The sequence below is a fragment of the Passer montanus genome, unplaced genomic scaffold (genome assembly GCF_014805655.1).
Source record: "Passer montanus isolate IOZ18808 unplaced genomic scaffold, ASM1480565v1 scaffold98, whole genome shotgun sequence".
NCBI lineage: Eukaryota > Metazoa > Chordata > Aves > Passeriformes > Passeridae > Passer > Passer montanus.
Window position 1 is genome coordinate 1097360 of NW_024375256.1, and position 18663 is coordinate 1116022.

Consider the following 18663-nt stretch of genomic DNA (forward strand, 5'->3'; position numbering starts at 1 on the left):
CCGCGCCAAGACAGGCTGTTCCTGAATGCGAGAGGAAATTGCTAAGGAGATAATTAAGTAGCCAATTAATTAGCTAATGATTAATGGAAGCATCCTGCGGAGGCAGCTCCGCAGCCGCCCTGGCCAGGTGTCGCCGGGATGTGTCACTCCCGGTGCGGTGACAGCTTCCCGGTGTGCCGGGGCGGGCAGCGCCGGGACCCCGCTGCTCTGCCCCGCCGGTGCCGGGCCGGGCCGGCCGGTGCCATGCCGGGCCGGTGCCATGCCGGGTGGCCGGTGCCATGCCGGGCTGGCCGTGCCATGCCGGGTGGCCGGTGCCGTGCCGGACTGACCGGTGCCATGCCGGGGGTCCCAGCATCTCCCGGCAGGGCCCGGCGGGGGTGGCGCGGGTCCCGCGGAGCCGCACACGGACGCTCGCTGCCGGCGCTGCTCGAGCCACGGTTTTATTTTGCCAGCAGGTCCGGCAGAAAGGAGCCCAGGATCGTGCCCCGCCCGGCGGCCCCGGGCACGGTGCCAGGGCCACGGTGGCAGCCAGGTGCTAGGAGAGCACGGCGAGGAGCGGGGCCAGTGCCAGCGCCAGTGCCAGGGCTGCCGGCGGGCGCAGGGCAGGACTGGCACCATTGGAGTACCCGTAGCTGGTTCTGCACGGCCCCTCCAGCTCCTCGAAGGCGATGGGGGTCTCGAGGGGAGCCGTGCCCTGCAAGCTCCTCTTCACCTGCCGTGGGGACAGGGTGGGCTCCCGCTGTGAGGGGCAGCGCCCGTCCGCACGGAGCCCCTGCCACCCCACACGTCCCTGTGCCACCCTACATGTCCCTGTGCCACCCTACATGTCCCTGTGCCACCCTACATGTCCCTGTGCCACCCTACATGTCCCTGTGCCACCCTACATGTCCCTGTGCCATTTCACTTCCCTGTGCCACCCTGCATTTCCCTGTTCCACCCTACATGTCCCTGTGCCACCCCACATATTCCTGTGCCACCCTACATGTCCCTGTGCCACCCTGCACCTTCCTGTGCCAACTCGCATTTCCCTGTGCCACCCTGCACGTCCCTGTGCCACCCTGCACTTCCCTGTGCCACCCCACATGTCCCTGTGCCACCCTGCACCTTCCTGTGCTAACTCGCATTTCCCTGTGCCACCCTGCACTTCCCTATGCCACCCTGCACTTCCCTGTTCCACCCCACATGTCCCTGTGCCACCCTACATGTCCTTGTGCCACCCTGCACTTCCCTGTTCCACCCCACATGTCCCTGTGCCACTCTACATGTCCCTGTGCCACCCCGCATGTCCCTGTGCCACCCCACACCATCCCATGCACGTCCCTGTGCCCCACGTGTCCCCGTGCCTCCCTGTGTCCCCACAGATTCCCGAGTGCCACACGCCCTGATGTTCCACCCGTGTCTGCTGCCCCAAGTGTCCCTGTGCTACGTGTCCCCATGTCCCACACGTCCCCAGTCCCGATGCTCCCAGTGCCACCCGTGTCCCCTGCCCTGTGCCTTCCTGTGCCCCGTGCCTCCCTGTGCCCTGCCCACCTCCTCCACTCTGCTGAAGACCCGCAGCAGGTTCTCAGCCAGGGCTGCCTTCACCTCCTCCTCCGTCCAGTTCCTCGCCAGCAGCTCGGCCACCAGCGCCGGATACTTGGAGACGTCCTCCAGGCCAGTGGGGACCCTGTGCCACCCCGCATGTCCCTGTGCCACCCCACACCATCCCATGCACGTCCCTGTGCCCCACGTGTCCCCGTGCCTCCCTGTGTCCCCACAGATTCCCGAGTGCCACATGCCCTGATGTTCCACCTGTGTCTGCTGCCCCAAGTGTCCCTGTGCCACGTGTCCCCATGTCCCCATGCCCCCAGTCCCGATGCTTCCAGTGCCACCCGTGTCCCCTGCCCTGTGCCTCCCTGTGCCCTGCCCACCTCCTCCACTCTGCTGAAGACCCGCAGCAGGTTCTCAGCCAGGGCTCCCTTCACCTCCTCCTCCGTCCAGTTCCTCGCCAGCAGCTCGGCCACCAGCGCCGGATACTTGGAGACGTCCTCCAGGCCAGTGGGGACCCTGTGCCACCCCGCAGCTCACAGCAGGGCCACCCCCAGCTGCCCACACAGGGCAGGAAGCGCCCGTGGTGGGGACTGTCCCACACCTTCACCCCTTACCCTGGCACCCCGTCGTAGTCCCCCCCGAAGCCGACAGCCTGGGCACCGGCCACCTTCTTCACGTAGTCCAGGTGGTCTGGGGGGACAGCGGGGTGAGCAGGGCAGGGGGGTCACTGCCACCCCCTGCCACCCGGGCACCCCCTCACCTGCGACGTCGGACAGCTTGGCCTTGTCACTGCAGGTCACGTAGGCGTTGTAGAAGTTGACCATCACCAAGCTGCCCGTGGAGTTCTGGGGGGAACAGCCCTGAGCCCCCGGCCCCCCAGAGCCCCCCGCTGTCCCTGCCCTGTGCCCCCACGCTCACCACCAGCTGCAGCACGTCGTCGGGCACGTTGCGGCGGTGCTGGCAGAGGCTGAAGGCAGAGGAGTGGCTGAAGATGACGGGGGCTTTGGAGATGTTCAGCACGACCTTCATGGTGTCCACTGAGACGTGGGCCAGGTCCACGATCATGCCCAGGCGGTTCATCTCCTCCACCACCATCTACAGGGACAGGGGACAGGGCTGGGGGGTGCACGGGAGGGGTCTCCTCTGGGGGTGTCTGGAGCTGCTTGGGTGGATTTTGGCTGGTGGGACAGAGGGAGGGATGGATGGATGGATGGATGGATGGATTGATGGATGGATGATGGATGGATGGATGGATGGATGGATGGATGGATGGATATGATGGATGGATGATGGATGGATGATGGATGGATGATGGATGGATGATGGATGGATGAATGGATGGATGGATGGATGGATGATGGATGGATGGATGGATGGATGGATGGATGATGGATGGAACACTGCACCCAGCATGGGGCCAGTGGGTGCCAGTACCACATTCCTCCAATGCCACTGCCCCTGGACACCACTGCTGATGCTGTTCCTCACCTTCCCAAAGGGTGAGAGGCCGTGGTGCACAGGATTTTCATCGTTGGTGTCCACCAGCCAGTTGTCAGCCCTGCAGAGCAGGGAGAGCATCAGAGTGGCCACACCTTTGATCACACTCCCCCATGCCAGCACTGCCACCCTCCATGTCCCGGGGGTCCTACCAGGGGGTGTTGCAGCTGTGGGTGAGGGTCATGTAGCGGGCACCCAGGCGGTAGAGGGTGCGCAGGACGCCCAGGCTGCTGTCGATGGAGTGGCCGCCCTCCACCCCGATGAGGCTGGCCACCTTCCCGTTCCGGAACGCCTCCCGGATTCCTGCGGGACAGCAGGGACGTCAGCGGGGGCGGGCAGGCCCGTACCCCCCCGGTGCCCGGTCCCGGTGCCCGCTCACCGTTGCTGTCGGTGACGCAGGCGAAGGTCTCGGGGTACATGTCACACATGCGCTGCACCACGTCCATCTGCTCCAGCGTGCGCCGCACCGCGTCCTTGTTCTGCGTCTCGCAGGGCACGTACACCGACCAGAACTGCGCGGGCACCCGGCCAGCATGGGCATCCCGTCAGCAGGGGCACCCCGACAGCACGGGCATCCCGTCAGCAGAGGTGCCCCATCAGCATGGGTACCCCGCCAGCACGGGCACCCGGCCAGCATGGGCACCTCATCAGCAGTGACACCCCATCAGCAGGGGCTCCCCATCAGCACAGGCACCCCGTCAGCAGGGGAACACTGTCAGCACAGGCACTGCCCACCCTGCTGCCCACCCCACTGACCTCCCCGCTGCCCACCCCACTGCCCACCCCCGTGTCTCTGACAGTCCTGCTGTCCCAAGAGCCCCAGTGCTGACCCTGGTGCCCTCACTGGTGCCCCTGCCCTCCCCAGTGCCCACCCTGGTGCTCCCACCTGCCCGCCCACGTGGCCCTGGCGCAGTTTGGGGATGTTGGTGTGGGTGTCGTTCAGCACTGTCAGGTTGGCTGCTGGCAGCCTCAGCTGGTTGTTGAACTTGCGGAGGAGCTGCCAGGGCAGGTCGTTGTGCCTGGGCAGGGACAGGGTGGGCACTGAGGAGTGGCCTGACCCTCTGCCCACTCGCCCTCAGGCTGCTCACCCCCCTGGCTGGCCACACACACAGTCCCTTCATCTGGCTGTCATTCCATCCATCCATCCATCCATCCATCCATCCATCCATCCATCCATCCATCCATCCATCCTCCACCCCCCTGAGTCCGTCTGTCCACCCTCCTGTCCCCTCAGCCAAAAGCCACCCAAGCAGTTCCAGCCCAGATCTGGAGACAGGCCATGGGGACAGTGCCATGTGGGACCCCCGGAGGACCCTCCCCTGCACCTTTCCAACCCATCATCGCCCTCACACCCCGGGGAGCCAGCCCAACACCCCTTCCACAGGGGTGCCACCGCAGGGACATCCTGGCACGCACATCCCACACCCAGCCGCGCCCCTGGGGAAGTGGCAGGTCCTGGCTGGGTGCCACTTCCTGCTCCTGTCATGCCCCTGTCGCAGTCCCACATCCCCCAGCTGCCCTGCCCTCCCCCTGCTCCAGCGGCACAGCCCTGCTCCTCAAGGGAATGCTGCAGGGAACCGGAGCCTCCTGAGGGCCCCGAGAGGGACAGGGACATCACTCAGGGCCGAGCAGGAACTTCCCCCAGCGCAGCCTCACCCCGGCTTCCCGGTACCCTGCCAGCTCCCGCTGCGTGGGGATCCCCTCGGTGCACTGGCGGTCCCGCGGGATCCCCGGGAAAGCTGAGCCCTGTCCCCGCACAGCCCCGGGGTGCCCGGGCCGGAATCCCCCAGCGGGCTGTCCCAGCAGGGTTTCCCAGCTGGGGTTTTCCCACAGAGAGGGAGCAGCGGCGGGGCCGGGTGACCTTTGCTCACCCATCGATGACCGGCGTGGTCCTCATGATGCGCTCGGCCTCCTCCAGGTGCTGCTGTCCAGTGCTGGGCAGCGCCAGCGCCAGCACCAGCGCCAGCACCCGCACGCTCCCGCCTGGCATCTTCTCCTGCTGGGTGCTGCTGGGGACAAGGGGGGACCTGCCACCACCGTGAGAGCACACGCACTGGGATGGCCGCCCCGCGCTGCTCCGTCCCCTCCCGCCGTCAATGAGTAACCAGGAGAGCCGCGTTACCCCTCCCTGCGTGCCCTGTGCCCGCTTGGCACTGCCAGGGCTCCGCGGCCTCCCCCAGCCCGGCCCGGTGGCTCTGCCGTGCCTCGGCCTCTCCTCCGAGCCGCGGGGACGCTCCCAACCCGTCTAATGAAGCCCAGATTTTTTGGGGTTGGGAAAGCGCCAGTCCCATCCTCTCCTCCCCGGCGCCCCCAGTTCAGCACTGGCACCCGCAGCATCCCCGGCACCCCCCGGCCCGCTCACCCCGGCCCCGGGACACTCGGGCAGTCCCTGTCTGCGACGGCTGTGAATTAACTTTTCCGGCTTGCGTGCGGTGACGGGGCTGGGATGGGCTCCAGCCACCCCAGAGCCACCCCCTGCCATGGCGCCGGAGCTGCCACATGCCCGGGGGCGAGCAGCCGGGGTGGCACGGCCGCCGTGTGGGGCTGCTGCTGGTCCTCCGTGCGCGCTTGCATCCCCCACACTCCGGTCCGGCTGAAGCGTCCCGAGGGGAAACTGAGGCACGGCTGTCCTGCGGATGCTGCGCATCGCTGCTGGCTCCAGCTGCGGTGTCCTTCCCGGCAAGGCCTTGGTGGGGCTTCTGGGAATGGCACGGGGCCGGTCCAGCAGGACACCTCATCCTGGGCTGCGCTGGGACGGGAGCCCCGTGCTCCGGTGCCAGCCCTGGGGAGATCGGGGTGGGCACGCTGTGGGGCTGGCATCGCTCGGCATCCCGGCCCCCGGCCCGAGGTGACGCGGCCCCCACTTTTCTCCCGGCTGCGCGGTGGCTCTGGCACGGGAGGGCTCCCATCCCATCCCACCCATCCCGGGTGTCTCCAGCCCCTGCCAGCAGCTCTCCCGGCGATGGCCCCCGCTCGGATTCCCGGCTCCCCGGCAGGAATGTGCCGGGGGGTTCCGGCCCCCCGCCCGCCGGGGCCGCTTCCTCTTTCAGCGCTATTTAAGCGGCTCCGGGCGCGTCCCGCCCGGCCGGGCCATGGAGCGCATGGAGGTGACCGAGACCTTCGCGGGCATCGCCCTGCCCGGCCACCTCCACACCCAGGAGTCCCTCGGCTTCGCTGCCGCCTTCACCTTCCGCCCCACGGACGTGCTCATCGCCACCTACCCCAAATCGGGTGAGGGCACGGGGGGACACGGGGACAACGAGGGGATGGGGCTGGGAGCCCGGGCTGGAGCGGGGAGCTCTGCCGGGGCCGGGAGATGGCCGGGCTTGGGGACACCCGGACCTGGTGCCCGCGGCCGCTCCTCGGCACAGCACGGGGACCCTCCTCGGGAGTCCTGCCCGAGCCCCTGTCCTGCTGCCCTGCTGTCCCCTGCCCCAGACTGGTGTCCCTGGGGCTCAGGGATGGGGACACGGCACCGCCAGCCCAGCCACTGGTGCGGGAGGGGTCGGGATGGGACAGGATGGGCTGAGCCGTGCCAGTGCAGTGCCATGATGTGCCATGCCATGCCATGCCGTGCCGTGGCCCTGCCCTGACACCCCCCTCTGCAGGCACCACCTGGATGCAGGAGATCCTGACGCTGCTCTTCAGCCTCGGCGATGCCCGCCCGGCCAAGACCATTCCCAACTGGGAGCGGGCGCCGTGGCTGGAGCAGATCTACTGCCGGGAGGCTCTGCGGGACGGCGAGGGCCCGCGGCTGCTCACCACGCACCTGCCCGCGCCCGTGCTGGCCCCCGCCCTGCAGCGCAGCCGGGCCAAGGTCAGGGGGGTCCCTGCAGGGACATCCCGCACCCACAGCCGGGAAACGCCGGGGGATTTCCGAGCGGGCAGAGGGGATCCCCCAGCCGTGGGGGTGACACTGCGTCCCTGCAGGTGATCTACGTGGCCAGGAACCCCAAGGACGTCGCTGTCTCCTTCTACCACTTCCACCACCTGGCCAAGTTCCTGCCCGACCCCAGCTCCTTCGATGCCTTCCTGACGCAGTTCCTCGAGGGCACAGGTAGGGATTGGGGGAGTCTGGGGGGGGCACTCAGCCTCGGGGCCCCCCGTCACCCCCTGACTCCCCCCAGTGCACTACGGCTCGTGGTTTGACCACGTCAAAGGCTGGCTGCGCCAGCGGCACCTCCTGGACATCCTCTATGTCACCTACGAGGAGCTGCACCAGGTGAGCCCCGCTCTGTCCCCGTCCCTGTCCCCGTGCCCGGTGCCCGGTGCTGACGGTGCTCCCGCAGGACCTGCGTGGCACGGCGCAGCGCCTCAGCAGCTTCCTGGGGTGCCCGCTGGCCCCGGGCACGCTGGCAGCCCTGGAGCAGCACTGCAGCTTCTCCGCCATGCGGGACAACGCCATGGCCAACTACTCGCTGATCCCCGCCGAGATCATGGACCACAGCCAGGGCCGCTTCATGCGCAAGGGTGAGGGGCGGCGGGGGGCGGCGGGGCCCCGCGGGGGCAGGAGCCCTGACTGCTGTCCCCGCTGTCCCGCAGGGGTGGTGGGGGACTGGCGCAGCCACTTCTCCCCCGAGCAAAACGCCCTCTTCAACCGGCGCTACCAGGAGGAGATGGGGGACACGGAGCTGCCATCGCAGTGGCCCATGGCCTGAAGGGTCTGGGGGCACTCTGAGCCCCCAGCTGCTGAGAACCACCACACGGAGACCCTGCAGGGCGCCCCAAACCCCCCCTGTGTCACCCACGGGGCTGGGGGTCTGGCGGGGGCCAGGCACGGTCTCTCCTCCCTGGGCGTGGGGAACTTTTCCGGCCAGGCATTGTGGCCATCCCCGCGGCCTTGCTCCCCCGGCCGGGGACGTGTGGCCGTGACCCCTCCTTCCTCCCAGCCCGCCCTGCGGAAATAAATATTTATTGCCGTTCCCAGGCAGGCAGCTGCTCCCGCGGGGGAGGCGGGAAGCAGCGCCGGCGGCGGGGAGAGCTGCTCTTATCAGGAGCACATCGGGGTGGGGACGCATCCCCGGGGACATCATTAACGGCCGGGGGCAATGACCGGGGGGACAGCACGGGCCGGGCGGGGTCGCAGCGCGGCGACAGGGCTTGCCAGCACCGCCCGGGGCACGGAGCCGGCTCCTTCAGCAGGACTCAGGGCCCGCCACCCCGGAGCCTCCCTCCCAGCAGATCCCCTTCCAGTGCCCCTGCCCCGAATACCCCGTGGGATGCTCCCCCCGCCCATGTCCCCTGCTGGGCTGTTTGCACCGAGGGGCTTGTTCCACCCCCAGCACGCTGGGGTCTCCCCGGCAGCCCGAGCCCCCAGCCCCTGTCCTGCCATGCTCCAAGGAATTGCTCTGTGGAGCCCCCGGCCAGCAGAGGCTCAGTCAATGATGAATTGGCTATCTTACCCTGCCCCTGCAGGGTGAGCAGTGTGGGGGCTTGGCCCACCCTGATGTGACCCTCCTTGGGCCCTGTGGCACTGTGGGACAGTGGCACCAGCATCCTGCCACTCCTGCCCCTCTGCTAGCCGTGTCATCCCTGCCACCTCTGCCGGTGGGGACAACCCAGTGTGGTGGCTCTGGGCGCTCCCAGCCCCGGGGGTCCCTCTGCACCCAGCCTGGGGTTCCCGCTGTCCCCAGGGGTTGGGTGCCAGGGTTGGGGCAGCCTGAGCGGCAGGTTTGGGTTTCCACGGCAACACCCAGGATCCCGCCCGCCGCAAAGGGATGAATCAGAGCTATAAATAGGGGCTGAATGGGGGGGCGGGCACCGCGCCCCTGCCCCTGCCTTGTGCTCCCAAGGGCCGGCAGAGCTGTCCCGGAGTGCCACCCACACGGGGCCAGCCTGGCACCTGTCCCTGCGCCCAGGGAGGTGGCAGCATCCTGGAGCCCAGCTCGGTGGCACCTGCACGGCGCTCCCAGGCTGCCCCTGCCCCGTGAGGCTGTGCCAGGCCCCAGCCCAGTCCCCGTGGTGGCCTTGGGCACACCCTGCCCCTGGGGATGTCACCTGGCCAGGAGCATCTGCTGGCACCACGCTGGCAGCATCAGCACACAGCACGTGGCAGGAGAGTGGCACAGTGCCCAGCACGTGGCACATGGCACATGGCATAAAGAACATGGCACGTGGCACATAGAACATGGCACAAGGCACATGGAACATGGGCTCAACACATGGCACAGGGCACACGGAACATGGCACAAGGAACATGGCACACAAAACACGTCACATGACAAATGGCACATGGCACAGGGAACAAAACAAGGCACACAGCATGTGGCACACGGAACAGACATGTGGGACATGGCACACATGGCATGTGGCACACGGAACAGGAACGTGGGACATGGCACACAGGGCATGTGGCACATGGAACAGGCACGTGGGACATGGCACACAGGGCATGTGGCACACAGTACACATCACAGGTGATGGCGGTGCATGGCCCATGGCACATAGAACAGGATTCACACACACAGCACACACATGGCACATGGAACACAGCTGGGGACACACGGTGCATGGGGTGTGGCACATGGCACAGGGCACATGGCACACGGCACAGAGTACATGGCATGTGTCTCAGGGCACACGGCACATGTCTCAGGGCAAACAGCACATGGCACAGGGCACATGGCACATGGTACATGACACATGTCTCAGGGCAAACAGCACATGTCTCAGGGCACACAGCACATGGCATGTGTCTCAGGGCACACAGCACATGGCACAGGGCACACAGCACATGGCACACGGCACAGGGCACACAGCACATGGCACATGTCTCAGGGCACACAGCACATGGCACAGGGCACACAGCACATGGCACGTGTCTCAGGGCACACAGCACATGGCACATGTCTCAGGGCACACAGCACATGGCACACGGCACAGGGCACATGGCACATGGCCGTGTGCCGGGCAGCAGGGCCCGCTCCGTTGCCGCTCTCCCCGCTCCGTGCCCTGGATCCGTGCCCTCAGAGCCGCGGCTGCCCCGGCGCTCCCGGCTCGCTGCCCCCAGGGACACCAAAACGGGGCTGCCCCCGGCGCTTGTCACCGCACGGTGACACCGCGAGGGGACACGGCAGCACCAGGGGCTGCCAGCCTCTGCACCCACCCCCAGTGACCCCTGCAGGGTGGGGTCGGCGCCCAGAGAGCAGGAGGATGCACAGGGGGTGCTTTATTGGGGGGATCATGCAGCCTCCAAACATCGCGGTGACAGAAGCGGGGGGACCGAGGGGACAGCAGGGGACAGCAGGGGTGGGTCCCACAGGGCACAGACCACCGGGAGCGAGCAGGGCTGGGGTGTCCTGCACTGGGGCTGGGGGGGCTGTGGCAGGGCAGGGCCTGGCGGGGACCCCGCGTGTCCCCAGGCCCCACCGGGAGAGCAGGGGGGTCACTGGGGCACGTTGGGACTGGGGCCGGGGCCTTCACTGGGGCAACCAAAGCTGGGGGCACTGGGGGTGTCTCACAGGGGGACTGAGGCTGGGCTCGGGGGTCCCTCACTGCGGGGAGCCCAGGCTGGGGTCGGGCGTGGGGGGCCGGGGGCAGCGCGGGGGGAAGGCCTTGTAGCTGTAGTACTCCACCACCTGCTTGGGCACCTCCGCCAGCACGCACTTGGCCAGGGCTGTGGGTGACGCCTGGGGACACGGGACAGCGGGCTGAGCCGCGGGCACCGGGACACCGGACACCGGGACACCGGACACCGGGACACCGGACACCGGGACACCGGGCTGAGCCGCGGGCACCGGGACACCGGGACACCGGGACACCGGGCTGAGCCGCGGGCACCGGGACACCGGGACACCGGACACCGGACACCGGGCTGAGCCGCGGGCACCGGCTCTCCCTGCGCCCCGCGTGCGGAGGGGACGGGAGGGAAGAGATGGATGGGAGAGGGAAAGAGGGGACGGGAGGGGATGGAAAGGGGTGGGAGGGAACGGGAGGGGACAGGAGGGGAGGGAAGGGCCAGAGGGGCAGGCGGGGGAAGGCAGGACCTCGTCGCCGCCCCACTCACGTTCTTGAACTCGCGGAACGGGACGAACTGGACGATGTCGCGCAGGACGGGCTCGCCCTTGGGGGAGCGCAGGACGCCGTCGTCCCCGTCCAGGATCTGCATGTCCGTGAAGTCGGCGTTGCCCACGCCGACGATGATGATGGACATGGGCAGGTAGGAGGCGCGGACGATGGCCTCCCGCGTGTCCGCCATGTCCGTCACCACCCCGTCCGTCAGGATCAGCAGGATGAAGTATTGCTGGGGACAGGGATGGGGGATTGCTGGGGGACACAGGGATCAGGGATTGCTGGGGACAGGGATCAGGGATTGCTGGGGACAGGGATGGGGGATTGCTGGGGAACACAGGGATGAGGGATTGCTGGGGACAGGGAGGAGGGATTGCTGGGGACAGGGAGGAGGGATTGCTGGGGGACAGGGATCAGGGATTGCTGGGGGACACAGGGATCAGGGATTGCTGGGGGACAGGGATCAGGGATTGTTGAGGGACACAGGGATGGGGGATTGCTGGGGACAGGGATGGGGGATTGCTGGGGACAGGGATGGGGGATTGCTGGGAACAGGGATCAGGGATTGCCGGGGGACAGGGATGAGGGATTGCTGGGGGACACAGGGATCAGGGATTGCTGGGGGACACAGGGATGAGGGATTGCTGGGGACAGGGAGGAGGGATTGTTGGGGGACACAGGGATAGGGGATTGCCGGGGGACAGGGAGGAGGGATTGCTGGGGGACAGGGATGGGGGATTGCTGGGGACAGGGATCAGGGATTGCTGGGGGACAGGGATCAGGGATTGCTGGGGGACACAGGGATGGGGGATTGCTGGGGGACACAGGGATGAGGGATTGCTGGGGGACAGGGATCAGGGATTGCTGGGGGACACAGGGATCAGGGATTGCTGGGGGACACAGGGATCAGGGATTGCTGGGGGACAGGGATCAGGGATTGCTGAGGGACACAGGGATCAGGGATTGTTGAGGGACACAGGGATCAGGGATTGTTGAGGGACACAGGGATGGGGGATTGCTGGGGACAGGGGTGAAGGAGTGCTGGGGATGCTCGGGGGGCTGCCTGACCCCGCTGCCAGCCCCACATGGAGCAGCCACAAGCGTCTCGAGTGTGCAGGCTCTGAGGCCAGCCCCGGGGGCAGAGGGACCCACCGAGGCCTCCTTGGTCCGCTCCTCGTCGGCCGCCACGCGAGCCACCTTGGAGATGATGGGAGCCACGTTGGTGGGGCCGTAGAGCTGGATTTTGGGCAGGCAGCTCTGGTAGGACTCCACGACGCCCTGGATGCCTGTGGGGGGTGCGAGGGGTGAGGGGCATCCCAGCCGTGGATCCGGCCCCGCTGGAGCTGGACTCACCCTCACACTCGTCATTGTCGGGGTTGAAGTTGATGGCGAAGTCGTGGGAGACCTGGAGGGAGGGAGGGAGGGGAGGGGGCAGCTGGTGCACCCCCTACCACAGCCCCCAGCGTGGGGCTGTGCCACAGCCGAGGGTCCCCAGAGGGACGAGCACATCCCCAGGGTCCCACAGGGCCCTCACCTCGTACTTGGGGGGGATCCTGGCGCCAAAGCCCAGAGCTGAGAACTTCTTATCGCTGCAAGGGAAGGGGTGTGAGGAGCTCTGGGGCCAGCACTGAGTGCCTGTCACCCGCAGATCTCACCCCGAGGTGGTGCCACCAGTGTGTGTGGCCCTGGGGACCCGCCAGAGCCACCAACCTGTCGTAGTCCTGGCAGATCTCACCCACAGCCACCAGCGCCTTGAGGTACTCGTTGGGCTGGTAGGGGTTGATGTAGTGCAGGGAGCAGCTGTTTCGGGGGTCCCCGTTGGAGGCCGTGAAGTCGATGGCCACCTGGTGGGGGACAGGGGGGCACCCAGGTGAGCAGGGCCACTGCTGTGTCCCTGCTGGCTGGGGAGGGGACGCTGCTCACCGTGAAATGGATCTGGCAGCCGCCCATGATGTAATCCAGGAAGGAGTAAACCCTGTGGATCTTCCAGAGGGACCTGAGTCAGGCATGGGCAGGGCATGGGCATGGCCTGGCACGGCCTGGCACAGACCAGGCCACTCACCTTCAGGTCCAGCAGCACCACGACCCCCGAATTCTTGTAGTTGCGCTTCTTGATCTTGTACTTGGGGTTCATGCAGTCCCACTGCACCTGTGGCACCGGCACCGCGCTGCCTGCGGCCCCGCCGGGGCACAGCCCAGCCCGGGCACCCCCCGTGCCACCCTGCCCCGTGGGGACCCCACAGCCCCAGAACATCGTGGTCCAACAACCCTGCACCCCCAGAGCCCCACGGTGCAGCTGCCCTCCCCCATTCCCAGCCACCCCACCCATGACTGGTCCCCCAGAAGACCCCAAACCCACCCTCCCTTCCCCACACAGGAGGGCAGAGAGAAGAAAATGATGCCAAACCCAGAGGAGGAGCTGGAAGGTGGCTGCTAGGACAGGCTCTGCTGGCAGCACACAGGGTGACCCCAGGCCATCCCCGTGTCCCCATGTCCCACCTTGTTCTCCCCCATGGCCTTCTGCATCTCCTCGAAGGTGGTGAAGAACTCCCCGATGAAGTCGTGCTTGCCCCGCGAGTCGTAGTCCCACACCACGCACTGAGAGGGGCACGGCTCAGCCCTGGCACCAGGGGGCTCAGCCCTGTCCCAGCACTGGGGGTCCCCAGCACAGCCCCAGGGAAGCTGGGGTTCAGATGCCCCGAGGGCAGGAATAGAGCTCTCCATCATTCTTCCTCACCCTCAGCTTCCTCTGCTCCTCACAGCTGCAGAGCGAGTTGAGGGAGACTTTGAAGGGCTCCCAGACGGGGCTGAGGTTGTTCTTCACCACCTGCACGAGGGGTGGGGGGCTCAGGGGGGCCGGGGAGCCCCGGGGTGGCCGTGGGGGAGCCGGGGCGGTGTCACCGTGGCCCCACCTCGGTGCGGTACACCAGCTGCTCGCTGCGGTCGTCGTCGATGCGGTAGATCTCCAGGAAGGGATCTGACTTGCTGAACAGGTCCTGGGGAGGAGGATGAGGCAGAGCAGTGCCCACCCTGCCCTGTTTGCCCCCAGCACCCAGCTCACCTTGTCGTCCAGTTTCTTGGCGCGGAAGGCGAGCTCCACGTAGCCGTTGTTCCCCGAGATCTCCTCCGAGATGATCTGAGGAGGGTGGGTGCTCACAGCCTGGCACAGCTTTGCCCCCCTGCCCATCACCTCCCTGTGGGGCCCTGGGAGGGGACAGGGTCCCACGTGCCTCCCGGGCACAGCAGGGACATTCGGGATGGCAGCAGATGCCATTGGGCACCCTGAGCCCTCCCCAGCCCCAAGAGTCTGTGCCACCCTACTGATCCAGTCCAGTGCCACCCAGGTGCCCCAGTCTGGTGCTGTCCCAGTACCCCAGTCCTGTGCCATCCATGTGTCCTGACTGGTGCCATCCCCAGATTCCAGCCCCATGTGCACCCCATCCCGGTGCCACCCTCGGTTTGGTGCCACCCCAGTGCCTCCTGCTGAGTGTCCCCCACCCCAGTGTCACCCCCAGCACGGGCTGGGTGCTCACCGTGATCGTGGACTTGCCCGCAAACTTCCCGTACTTGAGGAACAGCGGCTTCGTCACCCGTTTCTGTGCCACGATCTGCGAGAGCCAGCGTCGGGGAGGGGACACACTGCGGGGTCCCCGGGCAGGGGGCAGCACCGCGGGGTCCCCGGGCTCACCTGCCCCACGGTGCACTCCATGCCCCCCAGGAAGTCGTCGTCGTGCGTGCCCACGCCGGCCTGGCCGTGGCTGTCGTACACCTCGAAGCGCAGCTTCTGCACCTCCTCGAAGTAGTAATCGACCGTGAAGATCTTGGCGAACACGGGGTTCAGGTTGCTCTTGATCACCTCGCTGCGATCCACCTGCCAGGGGTGGGCACGGGGCCGTGGGGGGCCAGAGCTCCCGCGGGGTGTGGGAGCCCAGCGGCGTGGGGAGGCCGGGATGGGGGATGTGGGGTGGGGGCTTTGTGAGGGGAGATGAGGGGATGGCACATGCCAGGCTGAGGGGCACAGGGATGAGGGATGGGGGAGTGCAGGGTGAAGGGATAGGGGTGCAGGAGCAGGGAATGCAGGGAAGGACCAGCTGTGCCCGAGTGAATGGCATTTGCAGGAGCGCCCTGTGCCCCCCACAGCCTCCTGGGTGTGGGACGCTGCTCCCACTGTGTCCCTGTGGTCATCCAAGGGGACACTGCCTCTGGCTGGAGCAGGAGCAATGGGCTGGTGCCAGGACAAGCTGCTGTGCCCGTCCTGGGGGTCGCCAGCCCCCGGCCCTGGTGGTCCCAGCGGGCAGTGGGTGCTCAGCAGCTCCTGGTGCTGGCAGCGGGTGCCGGGCAGTTCCGGAGCCTCCCCCGCAGCCGTCCCTGCCAGGGTTGACTCAAGGGGACACATCCTGGCCAGGGCACGCTGCCAGCCCCTGGCCCCTGCCCACTGCCTGCTCAGTCCAGCATCATCTGTCGAGCCCACGCTGCTGCCACCCTGCCACGGCCACCCGTGTCCCTCCTGCGTGGGCACTGCCAGCCCCATTCTGGGGCTGTGGCTGTTGGCTCCTCAGACCCTCTGGACCCACAGCCTTAGAGGCAGTGGCAGGACCAGATCCAGGCACCTCGTCTGGGGCACACAGGCTGGCTGGGACAGGAGTCTCTCCAAAAGGTGGCTCAGGAGGGACCCTCTTGCCTCTTGGAGCTGGATGTGTCTGGCACAGCGCAGCCTGGAGCGTGGCACAGCCCACGGAGCGTGGCACAGAGCACTGTGGCACAGCCGGTACAAGTGTCTGGCATGGCACAGCACACCGCAGCTGGCACGGCGCCCTCGTTCCCCCCTCCCGGCCCCGCGCTGGCTCGAGCGGAGTCGATGACACGCCGAGGGATTTAGCGCTAAATCCGCCGGCTGAGCGGCCGCGATTAGAGCGGAGCCGCCGCTGCCAGCCCAGAGCTCAGCGCGGGGAGGGATGGAAGGAGCCGTGCCAGCCCCAGTGCATCCCGGTGTGTGCCAGCCCCACTGCCAGCATCAGCCCCAGTGCCAGTGTCAGCAGCAGCCCTGCAGCCCTGAGCCACCCCGGGGGAGCTCAGGTGTCCCTTGTCCCTGTCCCCGGGCACTGGAGCCCCTCGGGAGCCACACGCGGGGGGCACCACGCCCACCCCGCTCCCCATGCAGCCCCAGTGGGCGGGATGTGACCCAGCATTAGCACCATCCCCACAGGCTGCTGGGTGCCCCACAGTGCCCTGCCCCACACCGTTCTGCACTGTGCACCCTACTCTGCATCACATCCTGCACCCCATCCTGCACCCTGTACCCTGCTCTGCACCTTGCACCCCATCCTGCACCCTGTACCCTGGTCTGAACCCTGCACTCTGCTCTGCACCTTGCACCCCATTCTGGACCCTGTACCCCCTTCTGAACCCTGACCCTGTTCTGCACCCAGCAGCCCGTTCTTCATTGTCTCCTGCTCCTGGTCAGAACCTTGCACCTCCTTCTGAACCCTGCAACCTGCCTTGCACCATGCACCCTACTCAGCATCATCTCCTGCACCCTGCTGTGAACCCTGCACCCTGTTCTGCACCTAGAGTCATCTCCTGCACCCTGCACCCTGCTGTGAACCCTGCACCCTGTTCTGCACCTAGAACCCCTTTCTGCACCCTGTACCCCCTTCTCCACTGTCTCCTGTACCCTGCTCTGTGCCCTGTACCCTGCTCTGTACCCTGTACCCTGCTCTGAACCCTGCTCTGTGCCCTGTACCCTGTTCTGTACCCTGTACCCTGTTCCCCAACAGCTCCTGCAGCATGACCCCCGTTCTGCACCCTGCACCTCGCCCCCCACCATCTCCTGCAGCCCCCTACATCCACGGCCCTGTGCCCAGCCCTGCCCTGCCGGGCTCGGTGGGTGCCAGCAGTGCCCCCCTCCTACCTCCATCCACTGGCCCTGGGACTGCATCAGCAGCAGGACGCAGGGGTCCGACTTGTTGAGGGTGTCGCGGTCCAGGAGGTGCTTACAGCTGACCCGCAGCTCCACCTTGGAGAGCACGGCCAGCGGGGCCTGCGGGCACGGCTCGGGCACGGCGCCCATGCCGGCCGGGCGCGGCGGGGCACCGGCGGCCCCCTGGGCGAAGGGCATGGGGGGCGAGCGGGGCGGCCGCGGCCTCGGGCGCCCTCAGGGAGCCGGGCAGGTGCCCGTCATGCCCGGGGCACGGCGCCCCGCGGTGCCAGGCTCGGCCCCGCTGGCAGGGCACGGGTGGGGCAGAGGGGCTCCAGGACACCTCCGGGAGGGGTGGACCTTCCAGTCGCGATGGCTCCGAGGGGCCCTGCAAGGCACCAAAGCACAGTGGGGCGAGATGGGCACCTGGTGCCCGGCCCGGGTACCCCCAAGTCCCGGGTAGCACCATGGGCACAGCTGTGTGGGGTTCACACAGCCCTGCGGGGCCGTGCCCAGCTCTGTGCCAGCCCCGCCCCAGCGGCAGGATGTGTCCCCAGGGGAGGGGGCACCTGAGTGGGGTGGGGTACCCACCCTGGAGTGCCCCGTGTGCGGCTGGGGGGTAGAAACCCCTGCAGTCCCTGCGGGCAGCACCCCCAGCATGGGCAGGGCTCTCCGGGGACACCAGCTCCGTGTCTGTGGCACAGGTGACAGCTTCCCCCCGCGCTGGGGACTGGGCAGGGCAGCACCCCCAGCCTGGGCAGGGCTCTCAGACACGGAGCGGGGACACCAGCTCCGTGTCTGTGGCACAGGTGACAGCTTCCCCCCGCGCTGGGGACAGCACCCATCCTGCCCCCGGAGGCTGGCAACACTCAGCCGGGCGCTGCTGCCTGACGGGGCAGCGAGGGGCTGTGCCAATCCCGGCCCCAGTGCCCCACCTGCAGGTCCTGGGGCTCCTGGCTGGGGCAGGGGCAGAGCAGCCCTTGCCCACTGTGCCCTTGAGTGCCCAGCCCGCCGAAGTTTCCTGGGGAAGTCATGCAGTGCCCGGGCCCTGCCCGGCACATGGCTCCGGTGGGCACCGTCCCCCTCCCCGGGATCGCGGGCACCCCTTGGCACCATCCACCGCCCGGTGGAGGGGACAGCGGGTCCCACCCTGCCCGTGGCCCCCTCACCTGGCTGCTGTGGCCTGGGGCACGGCGGGGCAGGGCTGGTCGGGGCGTGCCCGCCGTGCCGGTGTGCCCGCCGTGCCGGTGTGCCCGCCGGAGCTGCTGCCGCTGCCACCTCCACACAACTGACTCAAGCTGCAGCTCGGGAGCGGAGCCCTAAGAGGGAGATGGATGACAAGCTCCGTTAACTGCCTCGCTGCCGGCTCCGGAGCGGAGCCCACCCCGCCGCGGGGCTGAGCGGGGTCCGCAGGGTGCCCAGCACCGCTGGCTGTGCCAGGGCAGGAGCTCCTGCTCCCAGTGAGACCCCCATGGCACTGCCATCGCCCCCCACCCTCCCCAGCTGCTCCCCACGGGTACCCAAGGCCACCTTGGTCCTGGTCCCCCACACCCTGAGCCAACAGCCCAAGCACAAGGGTGAGGTCCCCCCAAACCCACCGGGTGCCCTCCCCACATGCTGGAGCATCCAGACCCACATTCCATGCACATGGAGCCCCACAGGCTGAGTCGGGACCCCCACCCACCCCTGTCCCCCCAGCACTGCGGTGC

The 18663-nt window shown here is 67.7% G+C and overlaps 3 protein-coding genes across 4 annotated transcripts; 1 reads left to right on the plus strand and 2 right to left on the minus strand.

The window, feature by feature from the left end:
• Window positions 1-308: 308 nt before the first annotated feature.
• DPEP1 (dipeptidase 1) lies at window positions 309-5529 on the minus strand. 2 transcript variants are annotated; one of them, XM_039696554.1, is made up of 11 exons: window positions 5390-5529; window positions 4899-5033; window positions 3914-4046; window positions 3407-3539; window positions 3180-3330; window positions 3019-3088; window positions 2449-2625; window positions 2291-2375; window positions 2145-2220; window positions 1911-2046; window positions 309-712 (listed from the first exon to the last, which is right to left on the minus strand). In XM_039696554.1, exons 2-11 carry the CDS (start codon window positions 5015-5017, stop codon window positions 536-538), a joined length of 1257 nt encoding a protein of 418 aa, XP_039552488.1. In that variant the 5' UTR covers window positions 5018-5033; window positions 5390-5529; the 3' UTR covers window positions 309-535. The 2 variants fall into 2 exon arrangements, with proteins under 2 accessions (XP_039552488.1, XP_039552489.1); XM_039696555.1 differs by having other exon boundaries at window positions 4899-5054; window positions 5390-5428.
• Window positions 5442-7951, plus strand: LOC120496272 (sulfotransferase 2B1-like). Its single transcript, XM_039696553.1, is given in 7 exon segments — window positions 5442-6043; window positions 6045-6258; window positions 6636-6844; window positions 6958-7084; window positions 7155-7249; window positions 7317-7497; window positions 7570-7951. Coding segments are annotated over 7 exon segments (1512 nt in total). The 5' UTR covers window positions 5442-5473; the 3' UTR covers window positions 7686-7951.
• Window positions 7952-10178: 2227 nt separating this feature from the next.
• Window positions 10179-18324, minus strand: CPNE7 (copine 7). The gene is made up of 16 exons (XM_039696566.1): window positions 18124-18324; window positions 16949-17342; window positions 14726-14908; window positions 14571-14645; window positions 14099-14173; window positions 13950-14033; window positions 13775-13864; window positions 13537-13635; window positions 13100-13186; window positions 12961-13020; window positions 12748-12881; window positions 12572-12626; window positions 12391-12442; window positions 12190-12323; window positions 11033-11269; window positions 10179-10655 (listed from the first exon to the last, which is right to left on the minus strand). The coding sequence occupies exons 2-16, from the start codon at window positions 17153-17155 to the stop codon at window positions 10518-10520; spliced, it is 1710 nt and encodes a 569-aa protein (XP_039552500.1). The 5' UTR covers window positions 17156-17342; window positions 18124-18324; the 3' UTR covers window positions 10179-10517.
• Window positions 18325-18663: the final 339 nt, after the last annotated feature.

Bases quoted from the DNA above. Each gene is read 5' to 3' on its own strand.
- DPEP1 (XM_039696554.1), bottom strand. From the start codon at position 5,017: ATGCCAGGCGGGAGCGTGCGGGTGCTGGCGCTGGTGCTGGCGCTGGCG. The intron at 4,047-4,898 runs GTGAGCAAAGGT...GTCCCTGCCCAG, and splicing joins ACCACGCCGGTCATCGATGG to GCACAACGACCTGCCCTGGC. The intron at 3,331-3,406 runs GTGAGCGGGCAC...GCTGTCCCGCAG, and splicing joins CTGCGTCACCGACAGCAACG to GAATCCGGGAGGCGTTCCGG.
- CPNE7 (XM_039696566.1), bottom strand. From the start codon at position 17,155: ATGCCCTTCGCCCAGGGGGCCGCCGGTGCCCCGCCGCGCCCGGCCGGC. The intron at 12,882-12,960 runs GTGAGCAGCGTC...GTCCCCCACCAG, and splicing joins GCTGCCAGATCCATTTCACG to GTGGCCATCGACTTCACGGC. The intron at 12,627-12,747 runs GTTGGTGGCTCT...CTTCCCTTGCAG, and splicing joins ATCTGCCAGGACTACGACAG to CGATAAGAAGTTCTCAGCTC.